This window comes from Podarcis filfolensis, assembly GCF_964270895.1.
Source record: "Podarcis filfolensis genome assembly, chromosome: 12".
NCBI lineage: Eukaryota > Metazoa > Chordata > Lepidosauria > Squamata > Lacertidae > Podarcis > Podarcis filfolensis.
In genome coordinates, this window is record NC_139614.1 from 11,680,199 (window position 1) to 11,698,189 (window position 17,991).

The following is a 17,991-nucleotide window of genomic DNA, read 5'->3' on the forward strand; positions in this document are numbered from 1 at the left end:
TAAGACCACTTAGATCACCTGGGGGAATTCTACTCATGGCACCTACAGAACACCATAAGGCAATAACCTAAGAATGGGCATATTCTGCTATTGCTCTTGCATTATGGAATTAACTCCCCTCTACACTCTAAGGAACAACAACCATTCGCTGCATCAGATGCGTTGGAAAGACTTTTTACCCGGGCTTTCCCTGATCCATTAGATAGGACCCCGTTTTGTGTGTTTGAATCCCCTGCTACCGCTTCATATTCTTTTATACACTTTTATCCCGCTGTTTTTTATTGGTTTTGTTGCGCTTTGGTTCTAAAGAGAGCTTACCCCACTAAGAGATTTTTTTAAAGATATTAAATAAAGGAAATAAACCTGCTACAGCCGACTCAAAGCAGCCATGTTGCAAGGGATAATTGAGAAATTTTCAAAATAGTATGGAAAGCAGTTCTGATGTTCCTATCCCTCTTTCCAGTGCATTGCTAATCCCAAAATTTCCTGCGATTCCACACAGAACCAGGTTTGATGAAGACTGTGTTACGGTGTTTTATTGTTGGTATGATATATACACTCCCAATACATAAGACAATGGAATATACTGGACATATTCTTTCATTGCCCACAAACCTGGACGTGTAAATTGAAGTGGTATGACATATCCTCCACAAGCATTGTTCTGGGTACTGAAATGCACAGATGGGCTCCACAAACAGCAAAGACAAGTCGGCCAAATTAACATTTGCAATCTGTAGCAACATCCTCGGTTTGTTGTTATTAATGGGATGCGCATTCGCAGTGACACTTTTTCAACAATGGCTCAGAATGCCACCTGGTGTGCAGATTTATTAGTAAACGTGGCTACTTTTCTCAATCCATGCATACTTTATCCATAAGGTTTCAGAAAAATATCTAAAACAATTTATTCAGTGTCAGGAGTCCAGGTTCCTAACTTGATAACACAGTAAGCGGAAGTAATTAAAAGGTGGATTTATTTCAAAAACAATCAGATAGCTCCGGACAGCTCTAACAAAGCCTCCGGCACCATTACTCAAGATGACCCTTCCAAAGACTTCTTCCGGCGTTGACAGAAGATATTGAACTTAGACCCTTACGTCTCTTGTTTTGCTTCCTATCTAGCAGCCCTCCCATTCGCCGACTCTTTGGACATGGTGGATCAGCGGCAATCTCTTCCTGTTCTGAGAGGCTGTCTGAGACTGTTTGTTTGTGCCTTTTTGTGCTTCCTGCGAGCTTTGGCTGTGTTCCAGCCTGCTCTCAGCTACTGCCTTATCACCCTGCCCATCAAGGTCAGGAAGAGCCGAAGTCTGCAGCTGCCAGCTCTCCCCTGCCTAAAATCAAAGCCTCTCCGTCCCTGGCTGCTTTCTGCAGTTGGCTGCAAACCTTCACTGAAAGCAGGCTCATTCCTGACATTGAGGTATCAGCTTTTAATAGTTTGATCTTAAAATATTCCGCCCCGCAAGTCCTTACATTTGATCGCAGCACCTGCTGATACACACATGGCAGTCCAATTACCACTTTGACATTTAAGCTAAGTGTCAGCCTGTAAACAGTTTCCACTTTCCAGGGATTATAAAAAGTAGGTGTAAAGATGTGTCACTGAACCTGAACATTAGGCTGATTGGCCAAAATCCTGGAGACCAAATGAACAGAGAAACTGATGAGCTCAAGCTCTGTTAGACCGGATCTCATTTTCTTGTTTTAGAAAGATGTATCATGGGCAACCCAATCTTATATATGCTTATCTGGAAACAAGTCCCACTGAATCAAGTGCAATACCCTCCAATATTTCTCTAATGAAAATAGAAATGATGATGATGATGATGATGATGATGATGATGATGATAAATAATAATACCCCACCCATTTGACTGGGGAGCTTCTGACACATAAAAAAACATAGTAAAACATTAAACATCAAAAAAACTTCCCTATACTGGGCTGCCTTCAGATGGCTCAGGGGTCACCTAACTCCATACCCTCCAATATTTATCCGATGAAAATAGGGACGTCCTAAGGAAAAGCGGGACATTCTAGGATCAAATCAGGAACTGGGACAGCTTCTGTAAATCTGGGACTGTCCCTGGAAAATTGGGACGCTTGGAGGGTCTGTAAGTGTGTAAGAGATTGCTGCCTTCATGGGAGAGGGAAAAAAGGATAATGGCACTTTCCCAGCCCTGTGTAGAAATAAAAATGCAGATATACTGCTACAATATGAGACAACCACTGCCTTTGCAGCCCTTCTCCTACTAAGGACCTCTGATTAATGGAAGAAGTGGGCATTTAACTAAGATGAAGGGCTCTCTACAATCATTTTGCTAGTCAGATGTAAAAGATACAAAGGGCTTGATTTAATGGCTATTGCTGTACTTGAAACATCAGCAAACTGACTAAACTTTCTGCCTCTGTTCTAACTGTTAAAAAAAAAGTCTGCAGCAAGGTCTTCCAGATGTTCTCAGTCTTCAATTTCCATTGGCCCCCCAGTTTGCCAGCATGGCCAGTTGTCAAGGGTAATCCAGCAACATCTGGCAGGCCACAGGCTCCCGTCTATGATCTTCACATAATGGTCCATTTTCACATAGAGTGCTGGTGGCAGTGCAACACTACAAACATGAGCAACAGTGAGGCTTGGGTATCTTTCTCCCACTGCCCCCAACCCTGAAGACAGAGACTGGAAACATAAATTTCTGCTTCTAAACTAATTTAGAGACCCCAGTGGCAAAGTTCCCAAGTTATCTGTAACTTTAAATCTGTAACTTTATCTGTAAACTGTAAGATTAAACTAATTTACCCCCTTCAAACAAGCATGGATCAAGCCGTAGTGTATGATCCTAGTTTTTTCACAAACCATAGTTTAAACAAACCATAGTTCTCCCAAAGTTGGATGTAGCAGGGCACTTGAGGTAGTTCAACAGTAAAGCATATGCCTCTGGTTTCTTCCTCAAGGCTATCATTCAATAAAGGTAAAGGTAAAGGTACCCCTGACCGTTAGGTCCAGTCGCGGATGACTCTGGTGTTGCGACGCTCATCTCACTCTATAGGCCGAGGAAGCCGGCGTTTCTCCGCAGACAGCTTCCGGGTCATGTGGCCAGTATGACTAAGCTGCTTCTGGTGAAACCAGAGCAGCACACAGAAACGCCGTTTACCTTCCCGCCGGAGTGGTACCTATTTATCTACTTGCCCTTTGACGTGCTTTCGAACTGCTAGGTGGGCAGGAGCTGGGACCGAACGGGAGCTCACCCCATCGAGGGGATTCAAACCACTGACCTTCCGATCGGCAAGTCCTAGGCTCTGTGGTTTAACCCACAGCGCCACCTGCATCCAATGCTTCAATATTCCCGATTAATAAATCTTTAGTTAAAACCTCATCATTTCACTTGTGTTGGTGCCTGTAATGGTTATAGGGGTTGCTCGTGCGTAAGTTGCTGCCACTCCTGGCTAGGTTGCCTGGTTAAACCTTTTCTGTCTGGACAGCCCTTCACTTCCTGGCTGTTTCAGTCGCTAGCAGAATCCGTCAGTGGGCGTTTCTTGAACTTCTTCCAGCAAAGAAGTTCTTTGACGCCAAGTCTACGCCTACTTTCCCTGCGAGGAAGTCTTCTGCGCAGGGTGGGTGTGGGTAGCGGAGGACCCGTGCTCTCCCCGCTGGTCTCCGGCGAGGAGTCCTGGAGCCCCCTCGCCGATTCCCCCATCTGCCCCCCTTTATCCCTGGTGTTACGTGGATTTCCTTCCCCAGCCAATGAGTTGCCTCTCTCCCTGCTGAGCCCTTCTCCAGCATCGCTTGGGAGCCTTGCCTCCGCCTCTCGCTCCGATGTCAGTTCCCTGACAGTGCCCATCTCATGTCTAAGCAAAAAGAGCATTCTGAGTGAATTGGTGGCAATGGAAAAATTTAAGAAGCACAAATATTTGTGTTTATACGTAAAAAGTGAGGTTTAGACAACTGGTTTCCCTGGGAAATATGAATATTCTTTCTAATGCCAGTATGCTGTAGTTCCTCTACATCTGAAGAAGAGTGAGGTAAGGAGGTGCTATTGGATTGTTGTTTTTATTTTTATTATATATTTTGTGGTCTTATATTTTGATTTTATTCTTTGAACTGCCCTGAGATCCCCGGGTATAGGTAAAATATCTATATCTATCTATCTATCATCTATCTATCTACAATAATGACCCAGAGCAGAATAAATTTTCCTGTAATAGGGGGAAAGGTTTGTTACCATTCCATAAATTTTATTTAAATAGAACTGGCTTCAACTAGATACATGGACTACTCACTCTTTAAAGCAGAGCGTTTCAAACTTTTCATGTTGGTGACATAGTTTTTAGACATGCATCATTTCGCGACAGTTTTACTAGCAAACCCTGGGAGAAATGTGTTCACGCGATGCAGCCGACCCACAGTTTCGAAAGCTCTGCTCTAAAGCAATGACCTTTATGCCAAGCTGGACTATTCTAGACTATTCCAATTCTAGACTAAGACTCTTTTAAAGTTTTCTTGAATATTCTCTTTTATTTTTCATATGAACACCACTCCTTGCACTAGACTTCAACCAATGAAGTAAAAAGAAAACAAAACGATCTTGTTAAATCTAACTCATCTACAAAAGATGGACTGTGTTGTTTTGGGCAGATACAGAAGTTAGTAGTGGTGGTGTTTTTTTTAGGGTTGCCATATTCCCAGAAGTGAAAATACAGGCAAAAGTTGTTGAGCTTTCCTGGGGAACATCTGCTTTTCTGTGATTTTAAAAGAATGAATATATATATATATATATATATATATATATATATATATATATATATATATATATACATACACACACACACACACACACACACACACACACCGTATTTTTCGCTTTATAAGACGCACCAGGCCACAAGATGCACCTAGTTTTTGGAGGAGGAAAACAAGAAAAAATAATAATCTGAATCTCAGAAGCCAGAATAGCAAGAGGGATTGCTGCGCAGTGAAAGCAGCAATTTCTCTTGCTGTTCTGGCTTCTGGGATAGCTGCGCAGCCTGCATTCGCGCCATAAGACGCACACACATTTCCCCTTACTTTTTAGGAGGGAAAAAGTGAGTCTTATAGAGCAAAAAATATGTTATATATATATATATATATATATATATATATATATATATATATATGGGGGGAAACACCCTACTTGCCATATGTCTTGGTTTTCCTGGACATCTTGCCAAGTCAGCGAAAATCCGCCTGGACATCATTTTCAAGCACATTTCTTGGCTGTGTCTGGGAAAATCCAGACATATGGCAGCCTTAGCAAAGGTTTTATTCATTACGTCTTGATATCTCCTAGTGCCACTTAAAAGAAAGCCTGTTCTGCAAGCTCTTGGGCCCGAGTAAAAATAATTTCATGGATCCCTTGGTCCGGGGTACCCATACTAAGGTCCACGGGCCGGATAAGGCCCGAGGGACTCGTTTACCCGGCCTGCAGCGACCCCCGCCGCTGCCACCTGCTCTTATTGGTGCGGCGCAGCTGCCCACTTTCGGGTCGGAGGAGCACCGGAAATAGCTTGTGTGCATGCGTTATTTCCGGTGCACATCCGGGTCGGAGGAGGCCCATGCACATAAGCTATTTCTGGTGCTCCTCCGACCCGGAAGTATGCCGGAAATAGCGTGTGCACACGCGTATGGGCATGCGCTCCTCCGCCCTCTGCGCAATCGGTGCTGGAGACACCGGCCCGAGGCGCAGTAAGTTTGCTGACCCCTGCCTTGGTCTGTTCAACACCACCTTAAAAGAACCGTACAGACAATGTGATGTTGGCATAGTATGACTCTCTAGCTTACCTCCTTTTCAGGGAGCTGCTTTATAGAAAAAATTACTTTTGAACATTTTCACATGCGCTATTCCCTTGGGGCTGTAGTTATTAGCTTTGCTTGTTCGCTGTCACCGCTGTAGTTCTTTGGTCTTGATTTACTTCTTCTGCTTTGAGACATTTCCTCCACAACAAGGACATTTCAGTCCACAAGGCTTTTCAAGTAGATACAGTTCTCTCTTTTTGCTGTGTGCAATATAAACCTTAATGGGACCGTGACTCATGACTGAACCTGCTGGCAGCTACTATAATAAATACAGCCAATTTCCTCTTATTCAATAAGCTTTGTGTTCTTCTGGTTTTGCCTTCCGTCTGTTCAAACCTTAATAAGCCAGGACATAATGACTGCGGGGGGGGGGGGGCAGGGCCCACTTCTTCAAAAAAAACAACAGCACAAAATTGTTCCTACCTTACATGGAAAATCCCCTACCCCTCTTTTCATTAATATTCCACTTTTCCTCTAAAGCAGTTGTCAGAGCTACCCTAGGTCCCAGCTCACAAAGGACCAACGCTGCTTCGTTGTTAAGTACAAAAGTCTTTATTGAAGTTCAGTTTCACTTCCAAAGCCGCAGCGCGCAGCTCTACGTCTCAACCGTTAGACCGCTGATGCTCCGTCTGAGTCTCCTCCCCCTTGACACCAATTTAAGATTCTAGCCTTGCTCCACCTTTTCCGCTGCTCTTTCCTCCTCTGGGTCCGCCTGCCCGCCGGGGTCTCGCCCCTTCTAGCCTCCTCTGAGGCTGATTCCCCTGAGCCTTCTCCCTCCCTCCGGCGGGCTTTAGGAGCTGGTTCCCCATCCGGGTCTCCTGCTGTCCCGCGCGCCTGCACATTTGAACTTGGCGCACGCGCCCAGCCAGCAGCTTTCCTCCTGACCGTTTCACTGCTGCTGTCACTGCTTCCCCCTTCGGGGGGGCTAGCTGCAACTGACCTCCCTTCCGTTCCTCCACTCTCCGATGGAGGTGTGGTCAGCCCTGACTCCCTCTCTGGAGGAGACGCTGGCCCTGACACATGTGACTCTTCCCCCCCCACTACGCTCTGGTGGGGAAACTGGTCCCGATCCTCCACTGCTGTTTTGGGGTTCCCCTCTGGCTCCTTGTTTCTGGTGCGTCCCCCCTGGGACCCCCCTTGCCCTGACCATCGGCGCCCCCTTCTGGGAATCTTCTGATTCGCTGGAGAAGCTCATGGAATCTCTCGGGCCACTGTCATACTCCCCTACGCTGCCCTCGGATTCTTCCCCTTCGCTCTCCAATTCCTCTCTCCCCATTGCTCCTGCTCCTGATTCCCTGACAGCAGTGTTTCCCAAACTTGGGTCTCCAGCCGTTTTTTTGGACTACAACTCCCATCATCCCTAGCTAGCAGGACCAGTGGTCAAGGGTGATGGGAATTGTAGTCCAAAAAACAGTTGGAGACCCTCAAAACAGCCTTGCGAGGTAGACAAGACTGACTGACCCAAGGCCACTCAGCCAGCTTCATGGCTGAGATCTGAACCCAGGACTCCCAGGACCTATTTCAGCTCCCTGACCACTACACCACACTGCTGTGTTCATCCCCACTCTTGGCTGCTTCTCATGGGTTGTGCTTGATTCTGTACTTCGTTACACCTGCTTAGACTTACTGCACTCAGTAGAAAAGAGGTGATCCTCTGCTTCTGTACTGTGGGAACTGAATGGAATGGAATGGAAGTAGAGAGAATGGAAGAGAGAATGGAAGTAGAGGAATGGAAGTAGAGAGATGGCAGGCTTTATTCTGAGAAAACAGTTGAAATGAAGCCTAAAATCACAAGAGATTTCCATATATTTTTGCCCACACAACCATTTGTGATATTGTAAAGTGCTCTTCTTGAAACAGCGCAATTTGCCACACTTCAGTAAAAATAAATAAAAAAATGGAAAGGATGAAGTCTAAAGCAGCTTCAATACTAATCAGCCAGCTTCACTGAGTTCTCCTCCCATGGCGATGAGGGTATTGTTTTGTGGTTAGACGATGGAAAGGACATTTATCGCCCAATCTTTTCTGCCCACTTCTCACTTCTTTTTGCTGTTTATGCCCTTTTCCCTCCAGCCTGCTTTCTTTTGAAAAAGGCAAAGAATGACAGTTCTTCTGTTTTTCGTTGCTTATTATCGTCTTTAGCATTCTCGTTTTGTATCTCTCTAACTTCGTATCGCTTAGCAACACCAAGTCATCCCTCAGTAAGCTGACACGCCAGTTTTCCCAGGGAATCCTGTTTTATACTGAGCAAAATATAATTTAACTTCACAGAGAAGTTAACGGCAATGGATTTGGAGGTCACGTTTCAGCAAGTACCTAATTAAGCTGGCATTTTAACAAAGGGCCGTTTAAGAAAAGTGATTTTCATACAGGCATAAAGCTTGATCCGCACAATCATGCTTTAGGAACTTTTATCAAGTGGGTTGCGAGCCAATCTTCAGTGTTCTAAACCCAGATTACAAAATCACTTTTTGCAAGGTTTTTTCAGGATGAGGCAAACTGATCTATCTCTCCCTGGGATAGCTCAGTTGGTAGAGTGTGAGGCTCTTAATTTTGGGGTCATGGGTTTGAGCCTCACATTGTGTTCATAACTTCTACAAAACATTATTTACTTACATAAAACCTGACACTATGGATTTATACGTACTCAGAAGTATTGTGGCATTTGGTTGTTTTTCATTTCAAAGCGTAATTAGCGCTCCAGCCTAAGCACATTTATGTGGACAGTTCACCAAATTAAATGGAATTTCCAACATGCAACAAATCAGGCTGTTAGTTTTACCCATGAAAGGTGGAAGATAATCATGGGTGACAACAGTGCTGTTCCTTTGAAATTCAAAAAGCACAGTCCGGTTTCACTGCAACATTTTTACTTCATTGGACTGTACCCTAAAACTACACAAGTTTATAATTTGCATTCAGAATTTAGAAGCTTCCAGGAGGAGATCTATCTATTTACCGGTAGTCTGAAGCAAATGCCATTTCCTGGGACCCTACCATTTTAATTTTTGGATGCTGATCAATCAACTCAATTCTAGAAGGTGAAATAGGCAAATCACTTGCTTTTCTTACGTTCTGGTAGAAGGATGCAAATAGCTCTAACACTTGACAGATTATATATAATCTGGTTAATTAAGAACACATGCCTCCCTTGCTATCAATAGACTAATGGATCTGCCAGGTCTGAAGATTAGGTTGTCTGTATAGTTAAAGCTATGGTTTTCCCAGTACAGTGGTGCCTCGCAAGACGAAATTAATTCGTTCCGCGAGTTGTGTCGTCTAGCGATTTTTTCGTCTTGCGGAGCGCGGATTCACTGGGTATTAACGGCTTAAAGAAAAAGGAAGCAAACTCGCAAGATGTTTTCGTCTTGCGAAGCAAGCCCATAGGGAAAATCGTCTTGCGAAGCAACGCAAAAAACAAAAAACCCTTTCGTCTTGCGCGTTTTTCGTCTTGCGAGGCATTCGTCTTGCGAGGTACCACTTTAGTGATGTATGGAAGTGAAAGCTGGACCATAAAGAAGGCTGATCGCTGAAGAATTGATGCTTTTGAATTATGGTGCTGGAGGAGACTCTTGACTCAAGAGTCCCATGGACTGCAAGAAGATCAAACCTATCCATTCTGAAGTAAATCAGCCCTGAGTGCTCACTGGAAGGACAGATCCTGAAGCTGAGGCTCCAATACTTTGGCCACCTCATGAGAAGAGAAGACTCCCTGGAAAAGACCCTGATGCTGGGAAAGAACGAGGGCACAAGGAGAAGGAGACGACAGAGGATGAGATGGTTGGACAGTGTTCTCGAAGCTACCAGCATGAGTTTGACCAAACTGCGGGAGGCATTGGAAGACAGGACTGCCTGGCGTGCTCTGGTCCACGGTGTCACAGAGTCAGACACGACTAAACACAAGAAACATCCCAGTCAAGCTGTCGTCAATATGTAGTCAAGTCACACAAAACTGTTGAAGCTTGATGTATCTGTACATCTTTGTTGTACATATATCAGTTCAGATAGAAATCAGATTATCGCTGTAATGCATATGGAGGTGTTTATATAGGCACACCCATATAATTTTGGCTGTTTCTGAATTCAAAAAAAGCATGTTTGTAGGAGTGGGGTTAGAATCCATCCTTCACTGCTACTAGCAAAGATCTTTTCTGGGGTGGGAAAACAGTTCTCTACCAGGAGTTTCTTTTCGCAGTTTACATAGCTGTGCTATTAGAAGGTACTCTAGGATCGATCTTGCAATCCCTTATTAGCATATGGCACTATCAAAGTACCAGGGCAAACCAAGGACAGGATAGTAAGTGAAAGACTGTCCTCTTAAACTAAACACTATTTTAAAAAGTTAAATTCTATTTCTCCAAAAAAAAAGTTCTCGAGGTGGCTCACAGTATATATTCAATTAACAATTAAAATAGATACAAGCATGAATGGAAAAGAAAGTTTGTAAGTCCTCTTCTTCTCCAGCAAATGCCCCTCTGCAGCTGAATCGCCTGGCTGTTGAAGAGGGTTAGGATATCCTCACTGGGTAGCCACTACAGAGGTCTCTCATAGCCCTGGTCCTGTTGGCGTTTGGTGGAGCAAAGATGTTAACTGCCAGTGAGTTTTCACAGAATGCAGCAAAACTCACTTTGAAATTAAATCTGGTATTAGGCTGTGTCTTGGGGTCAATCACAGGTCAATGTGTATCACTATTTAATTTGCACTGCTATTTTTTGCACTGCATTATTACTGATACTAGCATAAAAGATAGGTGAGTCCCTGCCAGAAACTAGGGATTGTTTAATCCTTTGAGCCACTCCATGAACTTGTAAATAAATCAGAAGTTAGTTCAAATGTTGTGACTTGCCATTACAGAAGAACTGAGGGTTTAATTCTATTGGGTGGGTGTGAAAACATGTCTTAAGCCTTTGTTCGTACCCCTAGATCTGATTTCTTTGCTGAGATTTGTGAAGTCAACCACTCTGAGAAAAAGAGACCAAAGTCTTAAAACGCTTCGACAAAGAAAAATATCTGTATTCAGAACCCAACAGAATTACAATAGTAACCACACATTCTCTAATAAGAAACACACACATTGTAAAAGAGTGTTTCAACTCCCGGTTCTCCAGGAACAATATATATTGTATTAGCAAGTTTCAACCCTGCCCCAAAAAAGTTCCCTCTTTTGGTAAATAAAATCCTGCAGAGACAAAAGTGTATTCATATACAAATAAGTACTCTGACTCACAGCTACTTGCAAAGTGCACTGGGTTTGTGTGTGTGTGGTCTTTACTAAAATACTGACTTAAAAGAGTTTTAAATATATAAAGCCAATACACAGGTTTTGGTCATTTTTTCTAAAAAAAAAAAGATATGACTTTGAGCACACCAGAAATAGATCTATAAGCCCCCTTAAGCGAGCAGGGGAGGGGGGTGGTCTCCCAAAAGATCCCAACTACAAGATTTCCACCCAAGTCCACTCTCTTCAGCACTCCACGCCAAGAAGATGGCTTTGCAGTGATCTACAAAATATATTCCTTTTCAACACTACCCCCAAAAAGCATAGCAAGGTCAGTGCCCAAATCAGAGGCCCATCCACGGCAATGGATCCGACCTGAATTAGATCAGGAAGCGAGGAAGAAGCGAAAAGGAGGCAGGGATGGGGCAGTGGTGCCAGATTACAAAATAGCCAGAGTTAGGCACCAGCCTGGGCCCCCCACGCCTTTTAGGAGCCCCAAGATCAAAACAAGATTTTATCTCAAAGGAAAATGACAAATCAAGCTTTCGGAGTTCAATGTTATCCCACTAGAGGAGACAGGCGGCATCCAGGACAATGGATACGACCTGGATTAGATCAGGAAGTGAGGAGGAGGAGGAGGAGGAGGAGGAAGCAAAAGGGAGACAGGGGTGAGGCAGTGCTGGATTAAGAAATAGGCAGAGTAGGCCCCCACGCCTTTTAGGGGGCCCGGAGATTGATTTGATCTTGGAAGGAAAATGACAAATCCAGCTTTCTGAGTTGAGCGTTATCCCACTGGGAGGGAGGCAAGATTTCGATCGCCGATGGGCCCGTTCGGGGTTTCATCCGGTACTGGATGGGGGTCATTTGGCGGCGGCTGCTGCAGCTGCTCCAGATGTGCTTCCCGAGGCGGCGGCGGCGGCAGCGGCGCTCCTCCTCTGCTCCATGCCGTTGGGCAGGAACCCGGCGATGATGGGCACCGGCCAGATGAGGGCGGCCACGCTCCACACGATGATGACGAGCGTCATGAAGCAAGCCACCAAGGTGGACTCGATGGGCTTTCGGTTCATCCTCCAGCCGGGGTCCCCCTTCAGCTCTTCCAGGCTGAAATCGAGGCAGCAGAAATGCAGCCGGTCGCCTTGCTGCTCCGGAGAGGGCAGGGAGGAGGAGGAGGAGAGCGCAGAGGAGGAGGAAGAGGCGGCTGCTGCGGCGGGCGCCGGGTTGGCGACCCCCGAGCGGAGGCGCCCCACGCGCCTGCCCCGGGCCCAGCTGCAGCCCACGCACAGGCGCAGATCCTGCTGGACGCCGCCGGCCGCCAGCCCGACGTGCTCGATGAGCAGCGGCGGCGGCCCCACGCGGTGGAAGGCGGCCGAGAAGAAGGCGCGCCCGCCGGGGCCGCTGGTGGAGAAGAGCACCAGGTCGCACTGGAAGCCCAGCGGGCTCCAGCGCACCAGCAGCGAGCTCAGCATCTGGCGCTGCACGCTGATGTTGCACGGAGGGTCCTCGCGAGGCGGCGGCGGCGGCTGCTGCTGCTGCGGCTGAGGCGCCGGAGGGCGGCGGTGGGGCGAAGGGGCCGCCGTGGCAGTGGGGCGCGCTTCCTCCTCAGCGGCCGCTTCCCGCCCTCCCGAGGAGCCCGCCAAGGGCGCCGAAGAAGAAGAAGAAGAGGCGTTGACGGGCGGCAGCGCCAGCTCGGGCTCCGGAGCGGACCAGCCTCGGCACGGAGGCGCCAAGGCGGCCAGCAGCGCCGGGAGGAGCAGCGCCAGCGGCGGCGGCGGCATGGCTTAGAGCAGCGCCCGGGGAGGCTGCATGGCGCGGCTCGTGGCCATGAGGGAAACGCGGAGAGAGCACGCTTTTCCCCCGGCCCGGCGGAGAGAGGGCGGGAAAGCGGGGAGGAGACGAGCGGCTGGGTGGGAGCGAGCGAGGCGGCCGCCGGGAGCGACTTCGAGGCGCTTCTCTCTCTCGCGCGCGCTGCGCCCGGAGCCGCCTCAGCCTCGTTGCGCCGGGCGCGAGTGGAGTGAGGGATCTTCTGAGGGGGCGGCGGCCCGAGAGCCCGCGCGCTCCGTTCTCTCCCCGTCAGTCCCTCCTCCCTCGCCACAGGATTCCCCTTCGCTCCCTCAGCCGGCGAGGATTCCCCTTTCTTTCGTCACTCCGAAGGATCTCCCTGCGCGCGCGCGCCCCCCCCCCCGCTCCCACGTGAAGCGAAGTCCCTCGCTTGTCGCTCCCCCCCCCCACAAAAAAAGGATCATTTCGCCTCACTGTTTTTCCATTTTCCATTTAATATTATACACATCACAATATTATACATTCACATCACCATTATCCACTTTACCTACCGCTTTGGCTTTTCAGAGCCTATCCACTTTCTTCCCTCCCGCCTTATGGCTTTCAAAATTAACCTTTATATCATTGCGTTTTGTAGGTTTTCCAGTTCTAATTACACTGATTAGAAAATAGCTCAAAATTCAAATAAATATAGAAAGAGAGAAAATATCTCATTACGAGTCTTCAGACAACGCTGCTAGTGATGTTAATTGCTTACAATAATCTTTCAGGTATCCTATAAATTTACTCCAGTCCTTTTGGAATACTTGAGCATGCTGGTTTCAGATTTTTCCTGTCAGCTTTGCCACTTCTGCAAATTCCAACATCTTCATTTGCCACTCTTCCACGCTAGTGAGTTTATTCATTCAGCAGAGTACATCCCCACTTTTACACAGCAGGAAGCTAGCTGCAGATTCGTTAAAATCTTTTAAGTTCTATGATTCCTGGTAAGACCCCTTTGATTCCCTCCTCAAAGAATAAAGACACAGCAGTCTTCCTTTAAAAGTAATAAGAAGTTTACTTACTTTCAGTTCACACTTGGATCCCTGAAGGCAGGCTTTAGCTTAGAGTTACAGAAGAGGGTTTGAGTTCATCCCATATGCTGCTGACTGAGAGCCAGCAGTGCAGTCTAAGAGAAGAAAAAGCATCAAAAGACGAAGGTGGCTGTGTGACTGGACCTTTTGTGGGGTCTGTAAGGGTCATGCCCACCTACCTGGTCACACGAAGGATGCTCCAGACCTACCTGGTCACATGCAAAGGAAGGATGCTCCAGACCAGGTGCAACAGGAAGTTCAACTGGCTGGACCAACATTCCCCTGCAGGTCCACTCTAGGCAAACAGGAAATGTTGTATTTGACTGCTTATGTTACATCTCGCACCCTTCTATATTGCTCATCTTTAATGCGCTTCTCTTTCGCACGCCAACCCTTGTTCGCCTCAGGGACACCCCTGTCATCTTGACGCCGCAGTTGTACAACCCCTGGACTCGCTCACTCCTCCATTAACAAATACAGTGGGACCTCTGGTTGCGAATGGGATCCGTTCCGGAGCCCCATTCGCAACATGAGCAGAAAGCAACCCACGTCTGCGCATGCGCAGGTCACGATTCTCTGCTTCTGCGTATGCACGTGACGTAATTTTGAGCGTCTGCGTGAGTGGCGAAACCCGGAAGTAACCCTTTCTGGTACTTCTGGGTCACCGCGGGATGCAACTTGAAAAGGTTTAACCTGAAGCAAACATAACAAGAAGTATGGCTGTATTATATTTGCAAAAGGGCAGAACATTTGTGAGGATGTCGTTTTAATCTGCCACGTCTGGCCTCACTGGAAGTTTCAGGCACTAGTTCCTCTCCACACACACACAAAACTCCATGTTCTTGTAAAAAAATAACAGTCAGTGGAGCACTGATATCTTTAAAGATGGTGTAGGTCTCTGGGGTATACGAGTCAACTCCTAGGGGCCAAGGTCCTTTTGGCCCCCCAATAAAATATTTGAGGGGGCTGGGCGCCCAAAGTTGATGGGCATTGCCATTCAAATGGTGTGTGTGTGTCACATGTGATCAATTATGCTGGGCAAGGCTTCCCTGCCTCCCCCCATATTTTAGTCACATTGACACACCTGGAAAAAGATCAGCAAAGATTTCTGACTCCCAATTGTTTACCAGTGGCTTCTTCTTCTCCTTTGGCAATCACATGATTGTCCATGAACACGGCTTTAACAGTGAGTCCATAAGTGACTGTGGAGGCCAATTCTGGATCCATGCATCCTTCCACAGTGGGGACATAGGTTTCCAGGTGGAAGTTGATCATGGTGAGGGTTTTCCAAACATACATTCCACTTAGCACATTTCTCCCTTTTGTCCTGAGTTCAAGCATCTTCAACGCCCACGACACCTTTGGTAAAGGCTGCTCTCCGGTTGGAGCGCTCGCAGGCCAATGTTTCCCAGTTGTCAGTGTATATACTACATTTTTTTAGATTTGCCTGGAGAGAGTCTTTAAACCTCTTTTGTTAACGCTTTCCATTTTTCAGTTCACAATAGAGTAGTTGCTTTGGAAGACGATCATCAGGCATCCACACAACATGACCAGTCCAACAAAGTTGATGTTGAAGAATCATTGCTTCAACACTGGTGATCTTTGCTTCTTCCAGTACACTGGCATGAGTTCGCTTGTCTTCCCAAGTGATGTGTAAAATTTTTTGGAGATGTTGATGGAGGAGTTGGAGATGGTGTTTATAAGTGGTCCATATTTCACAAACATACAGTAGGGTTGGTAGTCAATAGCTTTGTAAACAAGCATTCTGGTTTCCCTGCAAATGTCCCGGTCCTCAAACACTGCACTGCAATCAGGAGAAAGCTGCACTCACAGAGCTCAGGCGATGCTGGATTTTGGCATTGACGTCGACATTGACCAGTGGCAACCATGACATGACAGACCATTCATTACGTTGCTGAAAGGAAGAAAGCTGGACTGCCTAAAGGTGCAGCTTATACTTTATAGAGGCCTTGATCCCTTCTAATATCTGTCTATTTTGTGTTTCAGTGAGCTATTGTGCTGAGCACTGATTGATGGATTGTGTTATATGCTGCTTTTGCACAATGAACTGTGGCCAAAGCAGCTTACAGCAAACACTCAAAACTTCAAAAACAAATATACAAATATGCGGTGTCTTTTAGCTGCTTACATTTGTTTAGAACTTCAGTACAAAAGCTCTAAATAAAATTAAAGGAATTGTCCTAAAACCTTGACCCCGCACTAAAGTAAGCTGCATGCAGCTAATCACATAAGTAGACCCAGTTCATGTGGGTGCCAGTATAAAAAATAATGGTCCCTTCTGCCAAGAGCTGAGCCATGGTTTGGCTTAGTGTTATGTCTGAACATGGCTTTGTGTTTTCTCTCTTTCTAGACATCCAGATGGTTATACACACTTTGTCTATTGGGTCTTTTGCCATCACCCATTGCTCATCAAGAAACTGCCTTCCAGACTGTGTTCCTAGACTATCCTGAGACTTTTTTTGTTTTTTTGCAGATGGGGGCGAACGACACAGAGAGATTTACTTCAAACATGTATTTAAAGGAGATAATTTTAATGTACATGCAAATATAACCCTAAGCTATCATGGCTAATAGGCATTATCTCCACAAATTTAATTAAGCCTTTAACAGCCACTTATGCTCATTTTCGTCAGAAACATCCTGCGGAAATGAATTCCATAAATTAATTGTTCATTAGATGAAAAACTCTCTCCTTTCTGTTCGTACCGACCGTCAGAATCACTGGATTACTCAAAATGATCATGTCCTAAGTTCAAATACGTTTGCTACCCATTTATGACTTTGTACATTTCTTGCTTATACTCCCTGTCCTCCCTCTCATTTTAAGCTACAAAGTCTAATGGTTTATGCCTATTTTCATATGGAAAATGTTCCTTGCACTGAACATCCTTGCTGCTTCTTTCAGTATCTTCTTCAGTTCATTTAAATGTACAACTTTGTCTTTACATTGTAAAGCTTTGCACAGATCTGACAGGTGCAAAAGAGACACAGAGGCCAATGCAAGTTATCTATTAATAACCGATGGCTGGCGCTTCCCTCAGGATAGGGAAAAGAGCTGAGTGACTCTCCCACTCCTCCCAGACTTGGCTGAGGCTTGTAGAAGAGCAAGTTGCAACCTGCTCAGCTGCAGCTTAAGCCCATCTCTAGGCTTGGACATCAGTTTTTCTGCAGATAAGCTCTTTCCTGCAGGAATAGGGAAGGAAAGAAAGAAACAGGTCTATAGGTTTAAGAATGCATAAGTGACATAGCTGTCAACTTACAGATTTGAAAATAAGGGACCAGCAGCCTTGAAGATAAAGGACCAGCAGCCAAAATAAGGGACCTGCAGCCTCACCTGTTCCAGGCACTCCAGTCTTCCTGTCCTCCTGCAGTCTGGTCAAACTCATGCTGGGTAGCTTCGAGAACACTGTCCAACCAACTTTGTAACCAGAGGTTCAACTGAATAGAATCTGAATCACATGCACCACAAGGCCTATGCAGCCTCAACTTAAGATGGCTCCCCGGCCTGGCTTTGCACTGCAAAGTTTGCAGCAGCACGTGCAACAAAATGGCGTCCAGCATTCAAAAACCCCCTCAGCTTGCATTAACTAGCCACACACAAGGCATGCAAGCTCCACCCCCCAGTCGTTCTTAGACTTCTTATTGGGTGAGCAACACAGCCAAGCAACACAGTTGGAGCCTCTCTCCTCCCTGGCCGGCAGGGAGGGAAGGAGAGGAGCTGCTTCCTTTGAAATTTAAGGGACATCATTTAAGGGACATCTATCAATAAGGTACAGCAGCGGGACATGGCGCTGGAATAAGGGACTGTCCCTTCAAATAAGGGACACTTGACAGCTATGATAAGTGACAATTCAGCAAACTCTGTATATTATCAGAAAGCCGAGGATACTTTTTTCTGTATGGGGGAAAAATGCCATAGAAGAATGCCTTCATGACTTTGTGGCTTTTCTTTCTCTCAAACAAATCTGTTTCTGAAAAGACAGCTTGTTGTGAAATATATTGTTCAGAAATGATAGTTCCAGGAGCTGTTAAGGATCATACAGTCCTATCCTTTGCCTTGCAGATTGTACATT

General features: G+C 46.1%; 1 protein-coding gene across 1 annotated transcript; it reads right to left on the reverse strand.

The window, feature by feature from the left end:
- Positions 1–10,815: 10,815 nt before the first annotated feature.
- Positions 10,816–13,254, reverse strand: TMEM158 (transmembrane protein 158). Its single transcript, XM_083578242.1, has one exon. It carries the CDS (start codon positions 12,818–12,820, stop codon positions 11,906–11,908), a length of 915 nt encoding a protein of 304 aa, XP_083434368.1. The 5' UTR covers positions 12,821–13,254; the 3' UTR covers positions 10,816–11,905.
- Positions 13,255–17,991: the final 4,737 nt, after the last annotated feature.

Excerpts from the sequence above, each read along its gene's own strand:
- TMEM158 (XM_083578242.1), bottom strand. The coding sequence starts at position 12,820 with ATGCCGCCGCCGCCGCTGGCGCTGCTCCTCCCGGCGCTGCTGGCCGCC.